The sequence below is a fragment of the Sander lucioperca genome, chromosome 1 (assembly GCF_008315115.2).
Source record: "Sander lucioperca isolate FBNREF2018 chromosome 1, SLUC_FBN_1.2, whole genome shotgun sequence".
Classification (NCBI taxonomy): Eukaryota; Metazoa; Chordata; class Actinopteri; order Perciformes; family Percidae; genus Sander; species Sander lucioperca.
In genome coordinates, this window is record NC_050173.1 from 9,951,682 (window position 1) to 9,972,415 (window position 20,734).

Genomic DNA, 20,734 nt, shown 5'->3' on the forward strand with positions numbered 1-20,734 from the left:
AATAAATAAAAAATGTTGCAGGGCCAAGAGTCATGTTTAGGTTTCTGAGATCCTTCTATAAGAAAATGGAGTGCAGATACTTCTGGCAGAGTGTGTTGCAATTTGGTTGGGAGTTCATCCAACAGTCAGGGAAAAAGCTATTTATCATGACTTTCTGTTGATCTGGTAGAGAAAGACCAAATGAGGAAAATATTTATGTGAAATCCTTACAAGAAAGATGAAGAAAGTTTGCATCTGTTTTTGTGTCTGTTTTTTTTTTTTTTTTTATCTGTTATGATTCAAAATACAGTATCATCTACTTTGTGAGGAAGAAAATAAGTTTCACTACTTGTTACTGACACATTAACCACCTTTTAGGGGCCAGACTGAGCATAATCAGACTCCCTTGTCTGGGCATGATCACACATCGCGTAATCATCCAATGGTTATATGAGAAGCAGCACCAGACTTGTATAACAGATTCAGAAACTCCAAATGCTGAACTCCTCCTCCTATTCTTCATCATCGTCATCATCATCTCACTGGGCGCATCTGCAGGCTGCAGGAGCAGAGCGATATGAGTTTACACGGATAGCTACATTTAAACTTAGTTTTTCCTCTCTGCTCACTGAATATCCTTCATACAGAGATGAAGGGTATTTAAGTCAAAGACAAGTGGCTCATTACAATATTCGCTTAGTCACATTACATTTTCTTTAATTGAGTTCATAATGGGATTACGCATATTTGGCACGCCACTTTACGCATATGCGTGCGTCTATTTTTTTGTTTGCATCCTGCAAACTGCCCAGTCTCAGACGAATCCGGGGACCCAACAAGGAAATAACCAGAGAGCGGCTCTCCGGCAGACGCTGCAGTGGTCACACAACGGTAAGGTTTTTAGCATTTTAAGCCAGGGCTCGGAGTATCAGCCACCGAGGCGGAGGGGCGCACCTCAGGAGCAAGTGCAGGCGCGACCTGTCACCATCATTCGTGATGCGGACGTGAGACATCCGGACACCTTGAACCAGCCGGTGGCCCAGCAGCAGCAGCAGCAGCCTCCCCGGCCCTCGTCCAACCCGCACAGCCCCCGCGGGCTTCCAACTCCACTCCAAAGGCTCGTGAGAGGGCACGAGCACCGCCAACATCACCGTGAGCGCCCTGGTGAGCGCACGGGGACGCAGAGGAGCAGTAATGAGACCCAGCAAAAGGTCACTGTCAGTCCGCCTCTGCCCCGGAGAGAAGACATGATGGTCGGTGATGATCCCTACGACCCCTACAAGTCCACTGATCCAGATAATCCATATTACAATCATTATGACGTTTACGAGAGACCGAGGTCGAGATCGAGACCCGGATATGGCACAAGGTATCATCAGTACGGTAAGAGTGGGGTTCTCCAAACAACATTGATGAGATTGATATGACCCATAAAGTGGAGTTTGTGATGCTAAAATGCTTCCGGTTTATCATCCAATCAATCAGTTATTTAATTAATCAGTTTGTCTACCGTATCTGTCTCACTTTGTCTCTAAATGGCTGCATGTATTTAACACTTGTTAAAATGTTTATGAAACACTAATTTACTGGTTGATTTATGTTTTATGTATCACTTTATTTACTGTCATATGTATAGCTATTATCACTATTATAACGTGTGTTTGTTGTTTTAGGTCTGCCTGATCTAGTACCTGACCCCTACTACATCCAGGCCTCTGCTTATGCCCAGAGAGTCCCAATGTACAACCTGAGATGTGCAGCTGAGGAGAACTGCTTGTCAAGGTAGACTGCTGTCAGGACTTATCCACAGGGAGAGAGAGAAGAAAAAAACAGGGTTTGCATCCAAGCCTAAGTGTGATTCAGAGAGCTTTGAGCCATAACAACCGCCTAAAGTGTTTGTGAATGAGTGCTGCCCAGTGGCACCATGAGATGAGGTAAAATTAACCGAATCCTGCCACTGATGTTGGAGATGGGTGGAGTGGTGGATTTCTGTGAAGTTTATTCATAGTTTGCCCCGAGGAGAGAAAGCCTGAATGGTAAACACATTATCAAAACTAACCCAAACAACCACATGCCTCCTAACTATTTTTCCACCCACCATTTACACATAGACTGCTTTCACTCAGACACTCAGAGGAGGGGATCTAGCAGGAAAAACAATCATAGTCTTGTAATTGTGTCCACAAATGACTTGTTTTTTTTTCTTCTTCTTCTTCTGCAAACTTATGCTCTTCCTATGCTTTGTGTCTGCAGCTCGGCCTATACGTCCAGTATGAGAGACTATGACACCCGCATGCTGCTGAGGTTTCCTCAAAGAGTCAAAAACCAGGGGACGGCGGACTTCCTCCCCAGCAGGCCACGTTACTCCTGGGAGTGGCACAGCTGTCATCAGTGAGTAATGTCATGTCAGTGCTGTCCACAAAAAGAACATTTCTGTGACTTGTGAGGCTGCTCTCTTTGCATCATTTGTTCTTACTGTCCAACAAGCTGACATCATTTAGAGTCATTCACGTGATGGTTTCATGCATGAAAAAAACAGATCTGGATCCAGTTTTGAAAAGACTCTAAATTAGATATAGATCAAAACATTTAAATATTGCATTACTCACTTGTTTTTAAGAGTTTGAATTGGAGATGGAACATTTTCTTCACACATTGTAACTCTGTGTAGTTTTGTTATTCACTTACAAATGTAAGGAACTAATTGTTTCCAAGAGATACTATTTTTCCCAAAACTATTTGTCTTTTCTAGTCTGTAGTTGTGGTATGGCACCCCCTGTTGAACCACAGTTGTGCTACTTTTGGCTGTTTCATAGTGTTTGAGTAATTTTGATCAGGACTGACATCTTAACACAAGTTTTATTTGTATTTCCAGGCTTTTTAAGGTGTAATTTTCTATTTTATAATTTTAGCCTAAGGGCAGTAAAACCTACTTTCAAAAGATGATGTGACTGAACTTCATATGACCTTTGAATTCAGTTAATTTACAGCTGCAAAGCCAGACGTTGTAAAGTAAAGCTGTGTGATGAGGATAATGAGACAAAAAGGAAAACCGCTAGTCTGTTTGTCCCTTTATTGAGCAAATAGAAAAGTGCCTAGATTTCCTTGATTTCACAGAAACTACCTCAGTCCATAGTTATGTTGTGAAACAACCTGTCCACTGTGCTAATCCCCAAGATGGAGCACATTTGGCAGAGATCCAATAAACTGGTGATGTCGACTGTATAGATTTCTTTTCAGTGTTTTGAAAGTCAACCAGACTGTTTTCGTCTCATTAAACAAACTTCAAGATAATGGAGTGAAGGCTGATTCAGATTCACTGTAACGCTACATGTATGATAAATACCTGTGATGTTTGCAGACACAGTGACTGGCAGCCATTTAAATGAACACCAGGAAATGATCAACAAAATGTATTTCAATGTTAATCAGTAATTATGTAAATGTGGCTTAGGAACTAAACGTGTCTGGTTGTTTTAGTTTCAGATTAATGCGGAACTCACTCGGTTCAGATTAAAAATGCCTGGAGTTGTTGAACACTGCTGCTGCTGATCCACAGGCACTTCCACAGCATGGATGAGTTCAGCCACTACGACCTGCTGGATGCCTCCACTCACCACTCGGTGGCTGAGGGCCACAAGGCCAGCTTCTGCCTGGAGGACACTTCCTGTGACTACGGCTACTACAGGCGATTTGCCTGCACCTCACATACCCAGGTCTCAAGAATACCTGCTGATAAGATAACTGTTGAAATGTTGCTATAGACCCAATCACAATGTTTCTTCCGGGTAGAAAACAGCAGGCAGCTAAAACCTAAAACCAGACAGACAAAGTTAGTGACTAGCTGTTGAATATAGTGAAGAATAAAACAGCTAAAGAGACAGATCATTCCCCCGGGTGTTGGTGGAGACCAAAAACAGAGCTTAAAGGAGAGTGAATATGGGATTTGTATTCATCATGTGGCCAGATACACAACTCCAAATTAATGATAATTTTGTAAAGTAACAAAAAATTTGCCGGTGCAACACAGATGTCTTCTTACTTTATAGTTTTATTTTTTAAGGTGCATAATGATAATTTTGCTCTGTGTCTGTTGGATGTGTTAATAAGCAACTTTTTGCGAACAAATTTGCCAAATCTACTTTATAAGGTTATAATATATGAGTCCTCTGTTTATAGCTTGTTCCCGCTGCCCCCAAGTGGCCAGTGAATGCAGGTTTAGCTCATAAGCTAAACAACTGCGAACATTTAGCCAATTAGCTCCTTTAGCTAGCGCAGCAAAAATGTCAAAGTTATTCTGAATCAACCAACTTGTTGCTGCTGTAAATAAACACAGTACACAGACACACCTGGATTATTTTTACAATGGGGCATTCATTTTGAAAATGACCACAATGACCAAAAAGACAAGAGACTAAAAATAAACCTTTTTACAGCAGACATTTTGACTTGTTATAGTAGGAAAAGCACAGGTGTTATAACATTAATGATGGCTCTGTTCTATTCAAATGTCCCAGAAAACCATGACAGTGGGACAGTGAGGCAAAATGCACAATACCGGTCCAGGACCATGAAAGTGAAAAAGCTGGAATGGAATTCGGCCATCATTAATTCTTTTATTTACACTTGTGCTTTTCCTACTATGACATGTCAAAATTAAAAAAGATTGATTGAATTATAGTGGTTGCAAAATAAAAGTTGGATCCTGGATGCAGGATTTTGGTGTGTAAATTTCTGTAAATGAGAAAGAAAAATAAGTGCTCTTTTACTGAGGCAGCTGTCCTTTAGAGAACAATTTTAGTATTTCCTTTTTGCACGAGCCAGTGGTGATTTGATGATTTCCTGTTTTTCCTGTAAATTGATCCCACCTGCCTGAACGTCTGTGATCAGTTGTTTGGAAGATGATTTCTTTTTCCATCCTCTTTACTTTATTTTGACAGGCGGATGTTTTTTCTCTTTTTTATAATTATTGTTTTTCTAATCAGAAGCGTTTTAGGCTTACCATTAGATATCACACTGTAATAAAACATTAAAATCTTTGTTACACTTACTGTTCTATATGTAAAAGGCCCTAGAAGAAGTTTGTTTGTTAATATAATGTTTTATGTGGATGCTATCCGATGTGCAGGGCCTGAGCCCAGGATGTTATGATACCTACAACGCAGACATCGACTGCCAGTGGATTGACATCACAGATGTGAAACCTGGAAACTATATCCTCAAGGTTTGTTAGAAATACCAGATGACATTTGTCTTCCTCATGAGACACCAAACCCCTTTCAAAGAGTTACATTCATGTGGAATCCCATTGCATCCATGATTATTTTATTATTGAGTCTATGCTTTTTATTTATCGTTGTTGCTTTGTTATTGATTCTTTGTTGTTCTCCACAGATCAGTGTAAATCCGAACTATCATGTCCCAGAATCAGACTACAGCAACAACGTTGTGCGCTGTGAGGTTCGCTACACTGGCAACTATGCCTATGTGTCAGGATGTCATATGTCATCGTGAGTATCATGTCTCAAGTGACAATTATTTATTTATTTCTTGCACCCTCCATTAATCCTCATGGTTTTTTTTTTTGGTTTTTTTTCAGGTATTAAAAAGATAACAGGCTTCTAAGCGAAGATGTACTGTAAATGACAGTGCAGAGGACTGCATATGAAAGCATATAAAAAAATAATTAAGTAAATGTTAAATTGTTAGACACATATTTTTACAATTTAAAATACTCACAATTTATAATGTCACTATGACGTCATGTGATGATATAGTGACAGATAATGTTGAATTATTTTTTGGTGTCGGTAGCAGCTTTTCTCCATACTGTCCATAAGAATATACCTATCTAATCTTTGCTTTAGAATCATTTGGATTTCTTACTTCTATTATATTGTACTGTATGCTTGCGGTTATGCTACTTGTAAGATAGTTAAAGAATAAAATCCAAGAAATTAAGAATCTTAGCAAGTTACAAATGTAAACAAGCTTACCCTCGTTGTTAAATCAATATCAATTATATCACAGTTTTAAAATGAACCAGCTGTAAAGAAAAATGTATGTGTTATATTTATATGCAACGGAAGAAACTCTCTTTACTCCAAAGCTTTTGTTGAAACTGAGTTAAATAAAGCTTACTGATATTGTATCACTTTTTTTTGACTGACCAGATTGAAGTGACTTCCCTATCTTGCCTTTGTTTCTTACCTTTAGTTACGTTTTATTGTCTTTGCCACACACACAAACACATTGAATCACAAACACACTCACACATACACTATAAAAAGGGTGGATACAAAAGGTTAAAAGTAGGACTTCAAACTACTGATACTTTTCTCTCTACACATTATGATTATTTTTTGACAAATTAAAAAGTCAGAAAATAGTGAAAAATGCCTCACAAGTTCCCAGTGCCCAAGGTAACATCTTCATATAAATATAAATCAGAGAAATTTCATTTTCATAAAGTTGTTGGACTTGTGAGAGACAGATTAAAACAAAAAAGGGTCAAATTTGAAGCAGCAGAGGTAAAAATATTCTGATCAATGATGTGGTCCATTGGTAATATAAATATATTGATAATAGCCGCTTTAAGAGAGAGGGGGCATATGATCAGCTGAATGAAATAAAAGTAGAGTTATATATATATTTTACAAATTATTATTTCAGAAGTTATTGGGTCTTGTAGGCTATATATTTGACACAATTTATTCATGTAATAATGTATTTCATAATTACTGATTTATTTAGTTGTTTAACATCTAACACTTTCCATGATGAGGATCTGTATATAAAATGTTGTAAAATCACAACTGGCTCATGGCAGTGTGCTCCGGTCCAGCGGGGGGCGCCGCTGAGACTTTGCACATGTTTGAATCCAATGATTTTTTATCAAGCTGTTGGAGAAACTCATAGGAGAAACTGGAGTCAACCACCAGCAGTGTGTGTGTATGTGTATGTGTGTTTGTGTGTGCCATAGGATCAGATATTACCTTCAAAACTGTTCGTTTGTCAAGTTAAAATGCATCCAGTCAGAGTGTCGATCCCGTCGTTTCGTTCAGAAAACAACTCGATCGAGAAAGGATACACGGTAAGCTGCTTAATAATAACCTCTGTCTGTCTGTGTCGTCTGCTCTGCTGCTGCTGTCATCACTTTTTCATTTTTACTCAGATGTTACTTCTGTACCCCTGAAATAATAAACCAGGGTCCGTTTAACATCCCGCAGCGTAAATGTTGCTGTTAATGTATGTTTGATGTCTGTTTGGTTACCCGGCAGTTCAGGTGCCTCAGCCCTGATTTCACCTTGTTTTTATACATGTCAGTGTTTAAATCATTTAGTTTATATAGATATCAAAAGCCTAAATTGTGACAACACAGAGAAAAAATTAACTGTAGTTAATGTAACGTGTAAACGTTTGTTTCGGCAAGACTTCTGAATTTGTGTCTAATTAGAGCCACTGGGCGTGTAAGCCAACCCAACCAGGCTCCCCAGCTGTCTGACATAAATGTATGACATAATTTCATATGGGACAGGGACCCTCATATTAAGTGTTACTGAACCCTTTAAACTCCTTTCCCAGAAATTTCGAATTGTAATGAGACAAAAAAAGAAGACTAGTCACAATCAAAGCAGCAGAGTCTGAGATATACTGACTTTTAGTCATTGTAGGTCAACCACCAAAAATATTGGAGCCTACATTTCCCATAATGCATTCACTAGCCTTTTAGTTAGCCCCCCAAAGTTAGGCCCCGTGCCTTTCAAACTCCATGCCTCCAGATTTCAATGCATGGAGATGCATGGTCAATAAATTAGTCCAGTTCCAATACCTCACCTCTACTGCCCTGATCCCAGTGCTCTCTTTTTCTCACATTTAAAGGAATATTTTGGCATTTAGGCAAATACACTTATTTGCTTTCTTGGAGTCAGGCCAACTGTTTTTTTCCTGTTTATGCTAAGCTAAGCAAACCAGCTTCATATTCACCATACAGACATGAAAGTGATATTAATCAAATAATGTAACCCCTGACAAGAAAGCAAATAACTGTATTCCCAAAATGTCGAACTATTCCTTTAAAATCTGTATTCCTTACATATATACTGAGACTGCTGTCATCAGTCTCTCTGGGACGTTTTTCACCTTTTTTGCTGTTTTTTCCACCATGAAGACCGCATGTTAATGCTGTCCTGTAGTCTAATTGAAATGTCTCTGAGTTGTTCCAGGATTTGTTAATAATTCTTGATTGTTTTGGATATCTGTGCTCTGGAGTACAGAATTGCAGTAACAACACAGCCATCATTTAAGAGTGGATTTCTCATTTACATGATGCTGACAAGAAGAGCAATTTTTCAGGAAGAATCCAGCTGAGTGAGGGAAGTAAAAGTCTGTTTAGGGATGTTAACAGTAATTCTGACAGATCTTTTTTTTTTTTTACAGCAGCCAGATGTTTCCTCTTGGTAACTAGCTGACATAGACCGTAACTGATAGCTCAGTAGTCAGCAGTCAGTCAGTCACACACCATGCACTGGGAGGGGCCATTTTTGGCTGATGGGCTCTGTTGATAAATCATGATTCTCTCAAACGACTCTCAACAACAGAATTCACCCTTTTTGCCAAAAGTGGTACTAACTTTTTTTCTTTCTTTTTTTCAGGTCTTTAGAATTGACGTGCTGATGAATGGCAGACAACATGCTGTTGAGAAACGCTACAGTGAATTCCACGCTTTGCATAAAATGGTGAGCTTCTGTGCCATCCCAAAGTTTCTGATCATTTATTGGTATTTACAAAGTCCTCCTTTCTTACGATTTAATGTTTGAGTCCTTAACCTTTAATAAGTGAACATCTTATGATTTTTACATACTAACCACCACATTTAATGATTTTTTCCACTGATATTTGAGTTGCAATATGAAATTTTAATATATGTGCTGCATTGCATAATGTGTTAAAAAGGATACTGAAAATGTATTGGGAGACATTTTAATAATTTATTATAATTTTATTTTATATACAATAGATACAACCTTATTTATGTAAGCCCATTTCATACAAAAAGATGCAATACAGTTTGCTTCACACTTTAGCGGCTTCAGTTTCATGGTCCTGGTATTGTGCATGCTGTCTCACTGTAACACTTGAATAAAACAGAGCCATCGTCAATGTTATTAGTAACACCTGCGCTTTTCCTACTATAACAAGTCAAAATGTCTGCTGTGAAAAATGCACACACACGCTGGGTTATTCATGATTATAGTAGTAGTGTAATTTGTGTTAACTGCTAATTAGCAAAGTTTAGCATTATAAAACGCTACGTGTTAGCCTTTAGTTCAAAGCACCGCTGTGCCTCAGTGCAGCTTCACAGAGCTGCTAGCATGGCTGTAGACCCGTGTTTGTCCTGCTTTGTAATGATGTTTTTTAAATCCCTGCAGCTAAAGAAGAGCATAAAGCCACCTGAGATCCCTTCCAAACATGTTAGAAACTGGGTCCCCAAAGTCCTGGAGCAGAGGAGGCAAGGTCTGGAGCTCTACTTGCAGGTACTGTGACACACCTTCACTCCACCTGCTAAAAATAAAGAAACAAAACATTTCTTTATGTATATGAAGTAGGGGTGTAAGAAAAAATCAATACACTTGAATATCGCGATATTTTATTTATATATACTATATCAATTTTCAAAAACATAATATCGATTTTCTTTTTGGATTTTTTTTTGTTTTGTTTTTTAGTTTATGTGCAAAAATATTCATGTAAGACAGTGGTTCACATTTATGTTATGTTCAAACCCCCTACCGCTAGATGGCTATGCACCACTAGTGTCCTTGCCTAACAGTGCCTAGCAGTGCCTGACTTTTTGCTAGAAGCTAACAATGTAGCTATGGCTGAACTTTGGCCTACTTTAACATATAAAAAAGTGCTCACTAAGAACCTGTGAACCACAATCCCAAACTGGCAGTTTGATTTTCTGTGTACTGAATTGTTTACCTAAAGTAAACTTCTTTGACTTTTATGCACATCATGTCGTTTTTCGCCTTACGCACAGTATCGAAATATATTGCAATATATTGAATCGTGACCCATGTGTCGTGATACGTATCGTATCGCCAGATTCTTGCCAATACACAGCCCTAATATGAAGTCAGTATTGTGAACGCAGCCTGTCTTTCCTTTACCAAAGACAGATGTTAATTCAAAGTAAACACAAAACTACAGGATAGGAGATTAACCAAAAAGGTCATGCAGGTCACTTCAGTTGTATACCGCTGCTTCATGTGCACATTGCAATTTGCTTTTGTTTTCTCTGTTTTGTCAGACTATAATTATGGAAAATGGAGTTCTTCCAAAGATATTCCTGGATTTCCTAAATATCCGCCATTTTCCTTCAGTGCCAAAAACAGAAAGCTGTGGGTGAGTTGAAACTCTATGAAATAAGACACATTTTGTGGTGCTTCTTTTTGTGTTTATTGCCAGGCTACTTGAAGGCTTTGTGGCATATTGGCATAACTTTTATTTTTCTTCTCTAAGGTCGTTTGATACAGAATCAGAGGAATCAAGGTGAGTCGTTTTGTTGCAACTACAATATAAAACAGCAGGTTTGTGAAGTTCACCCAGAATGTCAGTGACACCACCTACGTTTCTTCATCCTGTTAATTTATATGCATCATGTTACCGCCCACAAACCCTCTGACTTCTCCTTTTTGGATTCTTCTCAGTAAACTTTCACACCAGCCTGTCTTGCTGTTTCTGAGAGACCCCTACCTGCTGCCATCTGCTCACGGTGAGTTCAAGCTACTTACACCTAATATTATTATATCCCGTGCTTAATCATTCTAATAGCATAGTTGAAAAGATAATTATTTATGGTAAATTAACTATACAAAATATTGTACACATTTTTTCAGCAAAAAGTGGGCATGAACTTCTTACTCATCTTACCTTTTATTTAAAAAACTTTCTTTTTTTCCTTTCAGATGCATTTTCAAATGTTGTGATTGAGGGTGTAGTACATGGAGTTTTCTATCCAGATCTTCAACCAAGGTAGAGCTGCAGATCCGATTTGAGGGCATGTCAATACAAAAGGAGGTGTCATGTTTTCACACCATTTTAGGTGTGCATCGGGAAGGATGTGACATGTTAAGATACACTGAGCCTCATATAGATTTTCCAAATCATAAAACAAAAATCCATTATTTTCTTCTCTCGATAAATCGCTGGCACTACACCATATGTTGTTCTAAAAATAAGCAATATTGACCCATATTTCAAGGGATTTGAATCCTAAGAAAATAATTTAAGCACAACAACTTTTGTCAGCTATCAAATTTAATTGTTAATAATAATAATGTGAAACAGTATGGCGCGTTAACATAGATGTTTTGAAACATTTGAATCAAAATAATAAAGTAAAGACTAAAACTATACTTTTAAGATTAAAGCAAATACATTCTATTTTCCTTCTTTCTTAAGAAATTAACGAGTGGAATTAACATACAGGATTACTAAAAAAAAGGGATAATAGGCAGATCAATTTAGTTTTTTTTTTTTTTAGAGCTTTTAGTAAGTAAATACCAGAAGTTGAACCCTGGGGAACCAGAAAGGAAATGCTGATGCCAGCTGGACTGAAGGTTAGTTTGCCATACACAGAGGAGGCCTGTAAGGACAAAGCACAGGGCTGGAGTGGAGAGCTGGATCATGGCCTGCTAACAGGGAGGTGCCCCTCCCTTTGTAGCACCAGTACTGTGCTGACAAATAGAGCCATCTGAGGGAGAGCCAGCGACAGAGACAGCGTGGAACAACTTTGAGTGTATTTGTGCATTCTGGTGGAGTTGACAGCTATGTGCCACATGCTAGGGTGGAATTGGATTTGAGTTGTGATGTGGACCTCTTTTACTGAGCATCAGATGTTTGTGAAGGAGTATTGTAGTGTTTACAGTGGTGCTACTGAGCTCTGTGGGGCTACCAGAACAGCAGCTCAGTTTAGTGAGGTGATGAGCGTGAGGTTTTGGGCACAAAGCCTATTTGAATTGAAACCGCGACAGACAGAAATAGGTGGCACAACCTGTGTGCGAGGAATGATGCATTAAGCTCGAGGCAATTAAAAAGAGCACCACTGATTTAGCATTTGCACTCCTACTACATTGTCAGACTTGAAAAAGCAGGGCAAAGCAAAGTGACATCAGTTAAGGCAATTTATTAGATTTTGCAGTTTTTTCTGGAGCCATTAAAGGCTTTATACAACTTTTTTTCACATATGCAGTAGTAGTTCCAAGACCTGTAAACAGACTTTGTATGTAAAACAGGTGGAGTTTCCCTTTGAGAGAGGATGAGAGAGAGGGTACTTCTCCATTTCTTAATTATCTCTCCTTGCTTCCTTCACTTGCATTTCAAAAGATGTTCAATGAAAGATGCAATGATGAGATATGAGAGCTGATATCAGGAGAATAAGCCTGTTTCAACCAATCACAGGGTTTGATTTGTTTGTTGATGTCCCACAGGACATGCAAAATATTGTTAACCAAAATCTATTATAATCATTAAAACAAAGCAGAAATCCTTCTTTTTACTGACTAGAGCTGTCACAACCCTGTTCCTGTTATATTGTCCCAAAAACTGGCTACAGGCTCTGCACACACACACGTTTGGTAGCTGTCGTGGAAGTAGATTTTCACACCATTTTCATATGAAAATGAGAATGACGTTTAATTTGCGCACACAAGTAGGAAAGGCTTCTGATAACACTTGCTAAAGGCCAGTGTCTAACACTAATACCAGTCATGTTAAGTGTAATGTTGAATTTACACATAATATAGGTCAGTTTTTCAATTGTGGTGATCAGAGGTATAGTCAGTCACCCATCATGTAAAGGGAAGTGTGATTTTTAAAAGACTTACAACCAGTAAAACACTGTGCAATATGAAATAAAATACAGATAGTCTTTATATTGTGAAGTACAAACCATCTCCTTGTTAACACTTGTCACTTTTTGGGCAGTAATTGATCTGACCAGTTTTCTTATGTGACTGGACCTCCTCTTATGCACAGTGACAACTACATATTTATATGGAATCGAATGAATCCTGAGCAATTAACCTCAACTAAACAGATCATGATTTTATGTTTTAACAAAGTAAATCATTTCACAGAGATCCATCTGGTAGATTTATATGTATTTAAATTGTGCAACATTGTACTGTTTGTGCTCTATGTGAAAAGTGTCATTTATGTGCCATAATGTCAACCTACAGTGAACACTGGAATTCTACTGTAGCACTTTAAGATAGGCGATATGTAAAATACTGACACCAATAAAATTCATTATTTCCACAAACCTATGTCAAAATGACTTACTGATTTTTTTTAATTAAAATAACATCAAATGTATTGACATAAGCTCTTTATTAGAAAAGTGACTAGAAAAGGCTGTTGATTGACAAACTAACAATTGTATTTCTGTCAGTCAGTTTTTAATCACATTATAGGGTTAGCATAAAAGATCAGAGACACATGTTCCCTCAAAACTGAGTATAAAAACTGAGTATATTTTTAAACAAGCTTGTTATGAAATCGGGCACGAATTATTGAAATTTGAGTTGGGACCAACAGGAGGAGCTATAGCCCAACCTAATCCTGTTTATGTCAGTATGTTTGCTAAAATGTGTCCCCTTAAAACCATTCAGTAATTAATAATAACTGTTAGTAATAATTATTAATATGTTGTCAATGTCTTGATATTCTTTTTGGTCATGTCACCCAGCCATAATTGCAATTATAAAATTCTTAAGCAAAATTGAACAAACAGGAAATGTAGTCTTGCACAGCAAAGCAGTGCATATCTGTTGATGTTCAGCATTCTGGTTTTGTCCTCTGCATAAATTCTGATCTGTAAACAAATGCTATAACAAAATACTGGCTTTACATTTAAAAATAATCTGAAACTCAGAATATTTCAAAAGCATAGAAAATTAAAATTCCCTTGATTTCTGGGCAGCAATGTCCCAGTAACAGTCCAGTAGTAACAATGCGTGATCCAGAAATTAAACACAGCATTTTTGGCCCCAACGACAGCTTTAAAGTTCTCCATGACCAACTTCATCTTTCAGCCGTTCGTCCTGGTTGGCTTCTGCCTGAGGTTCTTTCATGTTGGCGAAGGCAACTTCTCTTGTCAGCTGTTCGAGAGAAGGGAGACCCACCACCAGGTTTCTCATAGCGATGGCGGTCATCAAGAATCTGAAAGCAAAGGGGACAAAATTAATGAAATACATTCAGGGAATAATTTAGTTTTTACATTTTCTGTGTAAATACAACAAAACGTGGCATGATGCTGTGCTGTTAGAAGACAACGCTCACCCCCTCCGTATTGTATAGTACTTCTTCACTGCAAAGCGCTCCAGTCGCTCTAGTGCACCGGCCTCCCTGCGCTTCTTCACCTCCTTCATGCGACGTTGCCTCTTCAGGAACAGCTGCACAATCGGGTCAGTGGCATTTAACTCTGACCCTTCATCGTCTGCAGTGATAAGAGGCTGCAGCTCAGGAGGAAGGGGCTCGGTTTCTGTGGAAAGAGACTGTCCAGTCAGCATCATCTGATGAATTTCTTTTGAGCTCTTGAGCAAAACTTTTACATTTGAATAAAAAGGGAGAACGTTCTCACGGGGTCCAAGCTGTTGTGATCTTTGAGATTATATTTTTTATAATTTAGATAAAAAGGAATAGTTGACATTTACTACACATTTCTAATCATGTTTGCATTGAAGCCTTTTTTTCATACAGTATTGCACTATTAAACTATATTCACGGTATTAAGTGCCTGACATTTACCTGTCCCATTGCGTACACGCTCCTGAAGCTCCAACAGCTTTGTGAAGTTCTCCTGTAACGCCGCTTCTGTGGTGTTGACGTAGATGTACATGTAGCAAGATGGGTCTTCAGACACTGTATACACCTTATGGTAAGCCCCAGCAGGTACCTAAACACATACACATTATGGCAAATGCTTTTGTGTCCAGGTTAAACAAATAATGGTAATGTTAATGGTGATGTTAGTGTGTCGCTACTGTACCTTTATCTGCTCACCAGGCTGAAGAGTGAAGTTCTTCTTCTCCTCTACTATCTCAACGTTCACTTTGCCCTGCAATACACTGATGCTGGTGTTGCCCAGATCTTGACTAACAAAGTTTTCTAAGTGAAGACCTAAAAGGTAACATACTGTCAGTTAGCACGAAGGCAGCCTGTAGCACCAAGAATTAATGAGGGTAAACATACTGTAACTACAAACATAAATACACTTCTAAATAAAAGATAGAACAAAGAGAGATTTGTAACCTGGGAAATCAGCGATAAAGACGATCTCAGTCTGATTGTCCAAACTTCCCTCAATCTCCTGGAACTTGGTCCTCCACGGGGAGAGGTCCACCAGTAGAGGCATCAACCATGTGTTTGGTCGGAAAGGTGACCAATCAGCCTTCACAACGTCCACACGGGGATCAAAGATCCTTAGAGAAAAGGCCAGACCAAATTTAAAACACACTCTATATTATTTTTTAGAACATTATTCATTGGATACACCTGAAGTAATTACATTAATAGCATCTTTCTCTCAAGCAAAAGGCTCTCATACCTTTGCTGGAAGCGTTCATTGATGGACACCCAGATGTCAAAGTAGATTTCAGGATCAGAGATATTATAGCGGGGCAGGAACTGATTGAGGCACGTGGCATACTGCTTCAGCATGTCTCCGTGATCTTTCCAGCGGCGGGTTTGTGTGAAAACCTTTCATTCAAAACATGCAAAACTTCAGCTTGATGGTGTTTTAAGCCCCCAAAGTCTCCTCCCAGGCAGCGCTGCGACCGTTGACTTCAAGGCACCTAACCCTAACCTTAACCCTAACCATTGCCCAATCGACTTCAAGGCAGCGCTGCGACCGTTGACTTCAAGGCACCTAACCCTAACCTTAACCATTGCTTAATCCTAGTGCCTTCCAGGCAGCGCTGGCTGGAAAGAGACGTTGGGGGCTTAAAACACCGAAAAACAAAACTTCATTTGCTATCTAACCTTAAAAGCGTTTTATCATGACATGACTGATGGGCCCAATTTACCTTGATTTGCATTGTAACTCTTGTGCATAGATACTCATCATGATCGTCTATGCTGCACTGATATACCGTTAAGACAAACTGTACTGCTCACATACTTTGTGTGTTTTCTTTGGAACTCACCCCTGGGTTCAGATATCCAATTTCCCCAGTTTTTCCATCTTTGTAGGTGATCTTAACATGCTGATGGCTGCGGGAGTGAACCATCATGTCCCATGAGTACCCGTACAAGCCATTGGTCCAGTTGTTGTAACCCTGCAGAAAAACTAAATATTAGGATAATTCCATACTAATACAAATCACACTGTAAAATATGCCTCAACCTTTCACCAGTTTTTTAATAAAGTTGTATATAAACCAGGACTTTATATTCATAAAGAACGCAGTGTTGCTATCAGAGACTGGATGATGATGATGCTACTTCAGGGCTTTAACCCTTCTTCTGACAGCACCAGTCTGAGCTGTTGTTTGCTCTGGATCAATGACTGTTGACTATGATTGAGCAACTATCAGTCTGGTGACTCAGAGAGGGATTAGAAGGCTTTTGCTGACAGCAAAGTACAATCTTATTAACCAGAATGTCTCTGTGTAAAAAGTGCTGGAAGAACAATATGCAACACTTTACTAGTTGGCTCTTTATATCAAGTCAGCTGTAAAGGTATTTTAGGATTTTAAATGTTAAAAAAAGACAGGATAGACAGACGTACCTGTGTGATGAAGTGAGAGTAAGGCAGGAAGAACTGTTCAATGATGTAGAGAATAGTAAAAATGGCTCCCAGCTTGTGCTTTAGTCTCAGTTTGGAAGCTTTGGCGACAGGCGGGGTCACCTGGCGTTCAGTACTGGTGCTTTGGATCTCATTGTAAACACAGGAAGTACTGGGCTGAGGGTCTGGTGAAGTGAGTGGCAGGACTGCCCTGAGGAATTCTGGGAAACAAGCGAAGAATTTTCTTGGCCAGTCGGCGTAGCAGAAGAGGGGACTGGTGGCCAGCATTGTGTAGGAAAACATCCCTGTGTAAGATTAACATTCTCATTAGATACGATAAGATCATCAATTAAATGGAGGTAAAATCATACCTCACAAATTAAAGGCATAATTAAAAGTATCCATGGCAACAAGAAATATGATTTTAATGAAAACTCACCAATGCTGAAAAGCTGAGAGTTCATGCAGTGGAAGTAGGAGACGAAGAAAAATGCATAAGGTCGTGTGGCATCAAAAAACAGCAGGTAGCCAGCGGTCAGATCAAGAACAAGGCCACCGCCGTGCACCACCAGCAGATTTACTAACTCCACGGGGAGAATGACTCTGACAAAATAATGTGTGGTACAGCATGATCAGAGTGGGAGTACTGAGATACAACAGTCAATGATTGAAGGCTTAAATATCTTTGGACTGAGCTGCTAAATAATACTTACTTAAAAGGATCAAATAGCCAATGATGAGCAAGGTATGACATTGAGTATCCCTCCACCCAATCGGCATCCAACTTTTTGATTCCAGCGATGAAGTATACAATAAATATCTTTGAGGAACAAAAAACATTGACATCATTAGATGTGCCCAAGCCATGTTCATGAATACTTCAAGTTGAAAAATATACAAAATTAGCTGTTAAAGGTCACTAGTGCACAAACCTGTGTCCTCAACAAGGTGTAATTCCATAGAGGCACGTGGGCATTTCTTATAGAAGGCCGCCGCAATCCATCGATTGACCTACAAGTAAGACACAGGCATTAAAGTCATCCTCTGTTGAGCTCACACATATAGACGCGCCAGAAATTGCACACAGACAGAGCTGTAAACATCATCTCACCAGTATCTGTTGCCATCCATGAGTGTGAGCTGAAACCCAATGAGGCCATACAGGTACGAGTGATTGTTCCAGGTTGTTTTGTCCAGAAAGAAGATGTACCAGTATGTTGAGATGAACATGAGGCAGGAGAGACGGTAGAAACAGCCAAGCATGATGCCCAAGGCGCCTCCAATGAGAAACATACAACTTCACTTAATAATACAAAACAGTTGTTAACAATAATTAGCCTATTTCTACACATAAATATCTTAACTAGTCCATGGGGAGTCCTACTCAGCCAGTGAAAACAGTTGTATAATGTTGTCTGTGGCTCTTGGAGAAAGTGGAGGTGTGGAGTTTGACAGATGTGGGTATTGGTCTACCGTTCAACCAAAAGATGCTATATAGTGTTGTTGTTGCATTATGGGAAATATAGTAGTTTGAAGTTTGACCCATACTACATACTCTTGCAAGTCCCTCAACATTATTGCAGTGCAATACTAAATTAGCTGGAGACAGTTGTACAAAATTCTATAAAACAATTATTGCCACAAATACAGAGAATCAGTAGGAATAATTGACATCATAACATGTACAATCATATGCTTTGGATATGAACAAACAATGCTTATTTGTGTTATGTTCAATGTTTATTTTGTCTGAGATAATTCTTGCCACTTTTTATACATTTCATGCATTATAAAGTATGTTGTTGAATGTAAATAATCTACGTTATAAGTTGTATATGAAAAATATATACAAATTAAATACTTACATACCACATACAAAACAAACTATATAACTGTACCTAGAATATTTTAACAGATGGTTTTAATGTTGGAAAATGTTGCATTCTTGCTACAGTGAACGCCACATTTGCATTAGTTATCACAATCTTTGAAAGACTCAAACTAAATTTTGCATGAGTTAGTCAGCTTGGAGGGGAAATAAAAGTGGAAAATTGCAAGTTGGGTAAATGTGCTTTCATCTTCACCAGAAAGCCACCCCACAGAGACTGTTTCCTATAAAACACTTGCATCCGCTTAAAAAGGATGGGGTCCCCTTTCCTCACCAAGCCACAGTAAACACTGAGGTGTGGGCCTTTCAACCTGTAACATTTTGAACACAAGCTTCTAAGATTAAAAAAAAAAAAAAGGAGCGCGACCCACCAAAGAACATTACTACATACACCAGATACATCCAATCCAGCGACAGTGGCTGTAAGACATTGAAGAGGGGAAAGCGGCACACAGGGGCACCATCCAGGTACTTAAAGTCCAGGTGACTGAGGCCACGTTCCTGTGTGATGTCGATAACCATCAGCAAACCTGCATGAAAGACACAAGATGATGTTGGAAAGGCACAAGTGTTTTAGTAGCTTCTAGGAACAATCTCAACTCTGTTGCAGAACCACTTAAACCCAGCAGCAGGCAGTCTAGTGTGAGCAAATGGCATGTTAACTTACCAAACAAGCAGCGGAAGATGCCCAGGGATGCAGGGTCAGTGGGACGGTTCAGGAGGGTCACCAGGCTGTGCCAGGAGGTCAGGTCCTCCTTCCTGAACCCAAATACTTTCTCCATCTTGCTTTTGGTCTGTGGTGTTTCTTTTTTAGGAGCTGCATCCTTCGTTGCAGTTTGTTCCTCTCCAGTACTGTTCACAAGAGCACCTAGAGGTTTAACAGGCCCATAAACGTGATACAGTAGTATTTATTATGACTACGAGCAACATATTGCGTATTAAATACGATGTCAACTGAGTTATTGTGCTTTATTTAGAAAACATGGAAATCCTAGCATGATTTACAAAACGCTCAGCTCTTATTTATACACCAAACATGACTATGGTTTAGATAACTTCTCCTTGGTTACATGCTGATCTATCTAGTTATTACAATAGCTAAACAACACACTGTGAGTCACTGCTAACAACAAGCTCACCTGGAGTTGCGTCTCTCGCCTCCATTCTACAAAATGTTCAGAATAAAACTGATTTGGGTTGGGGACAGGGGGTCAGGAAATTCCTGTCTCTGCTCTCCCTGTCCCAGCTGGAGGTTTACTGCTGGTCACGTCGGACGAGTTACGTGTCACAGTCCCACACACACGGTCGAGTCAGGGCAAGGAGAGAGGGAGAGGAGGTTCCTTCGGGAGGAATGTTGTGAAACGAATGCTCTTCGTTTATTGGCTGATTTTTTTCCAATGACCACGCCCTCTCAGGGAGTATATATACGTCATATCCTGCATCCGGCAGATTCCTTACGGTGGTTGCTGTCGGTACACGATCCGTTCTGCCTGCACGATCCGTTCTGCACATGCGCAAAATGTTCGCGCATGCGCGGTTGTACGAGGATTTACGACACTGCACGATCTGTTCCACGCTTCCGGTCGACAGCCAAGCTAACGTTAGTTTAGCTAACAGCTAATTCGGCTAACTGCTAGCTGAGACAGCATGTAATAACTTTAAAAGACCCTCAAAATAAAACTTGAAAATAAATGTTGACATATATAACAAACACCTAACATATATAACAGCTGTTACGTCAGTTCTACTTTACTTGTGCTCATTTAAAATACAATCACTCAATACTTGTCTTTATTGTTATTACTGTGAAGTCTTAATTTAGCTGTAGCCTGCTTTTCCCATTACGTTTGAGTTAACGTTATTTTAGACTGAATCTAGCTGTCAGCTAGCGGTTAGCCGAATTAGCTGTTAGCTAAACTAACGTTAGCTTCCCGGTGGAGGCTAGCCATAGGCTAGCGTGGAACAGATCGTGCAGGTCGTATGGATACGTAAAACAGTATTATCTTGCGCATGTGCAGAACGGATCGTGCAGGCAGAACGGATCGTGTACCGACAGTTCTCATAATATATCCGTG

At 39.3% G+C, this 20,734-nt stretch overlaps 3 protein-coding genes across 3 annotated transcripts; 2 read left to right on the plus strand and 1 right to left on the minus strand.

Annotated features, from left to right (window-relative positions):
* Positions 1–394: 394 nt before the first annotated feature.
* loxa (lysyl oxidase a) lies at positions 395–6,135 on the plus strand. The gene is made up of 7 exons (XM_031278050.2): positions 395–1,362; positions 1,653–1,761; positions 2,233–2,370; positions 3,539–3,695; positions 5,108–5,203; positions 5,374–5,489; positions 5,579–6,135. Exons 1-7 carry the CDS (start codon positions 711–713, stop codon positions 5,583–5,585), a joined length of 1,275 nt encoding a protein of 424 aa, XP_031133910.1. The 5' UTR covers positions 395–710; the 3' UTR covers positions 5,586–6,135.
* A 698-nt stretch (positions 6,136–6,833) lies between these two features.
* snx24 (sorting nexin 24) lies at positions 6,834–13,306 on the plus strand. The gene is made up of 7 exons (XM_031278051.2): positions 6,834–7,072; positions 8,634–8,717; positions 9,411–9,515; positions 10,292–10,386; positions 10,504–10,533; positions 10,692–10,756; positions 10,950–13,306. Exons 1-7 carry the CDS (start codon positions 7,004–7,006, stop codon positions 11,018–11,020), a joined length of 519 nt encoding a protein of 172 aa, XP_031133911.1. The 5' UTR covers positions 6,834–7,003; the 3' UTR covers positions 11,021–13,306.
* A 56-nt stretch (positions 13,307–13,362) lies between these two features.
* Positions 13,363–20,021, minus strand: ggcx (gamma-glutamyl carboxylase). The gene is made up of 15 exons (XM_031278044.2): positions 19,799–20,021; positions 19,327–19,527; positions 19,031–19,189; positions 17,883–18,048; positions 17,704–17,782; positions 17,485–17,591; positions 17,211–17,374; positions 16,775–17,076; positions 16,191–16,322; positions 15,593–15,744; positions 15,298–15,467; positions 15,035–15,165; positions 14,794–14,941; positions 14,326–14,527; positions 13,363–14,205 (listed from the first exon to the last, which is right to left on the minus strand). The coding sequence occupies exons 1-15, from the start codon at positions 19,821–19,823 to the stop codon at positions 14,046–14,048; spliced, it is 2,298 nt and encodes a 765-aa protein (XP_031133904.1). The 5' UTR covers positions 19,824–20,021; the 3' UTR covers positions 13,363–14,045.
* Between the last annotated feature and the right edge of the window lie 713 nt (positions 20,022–20,734).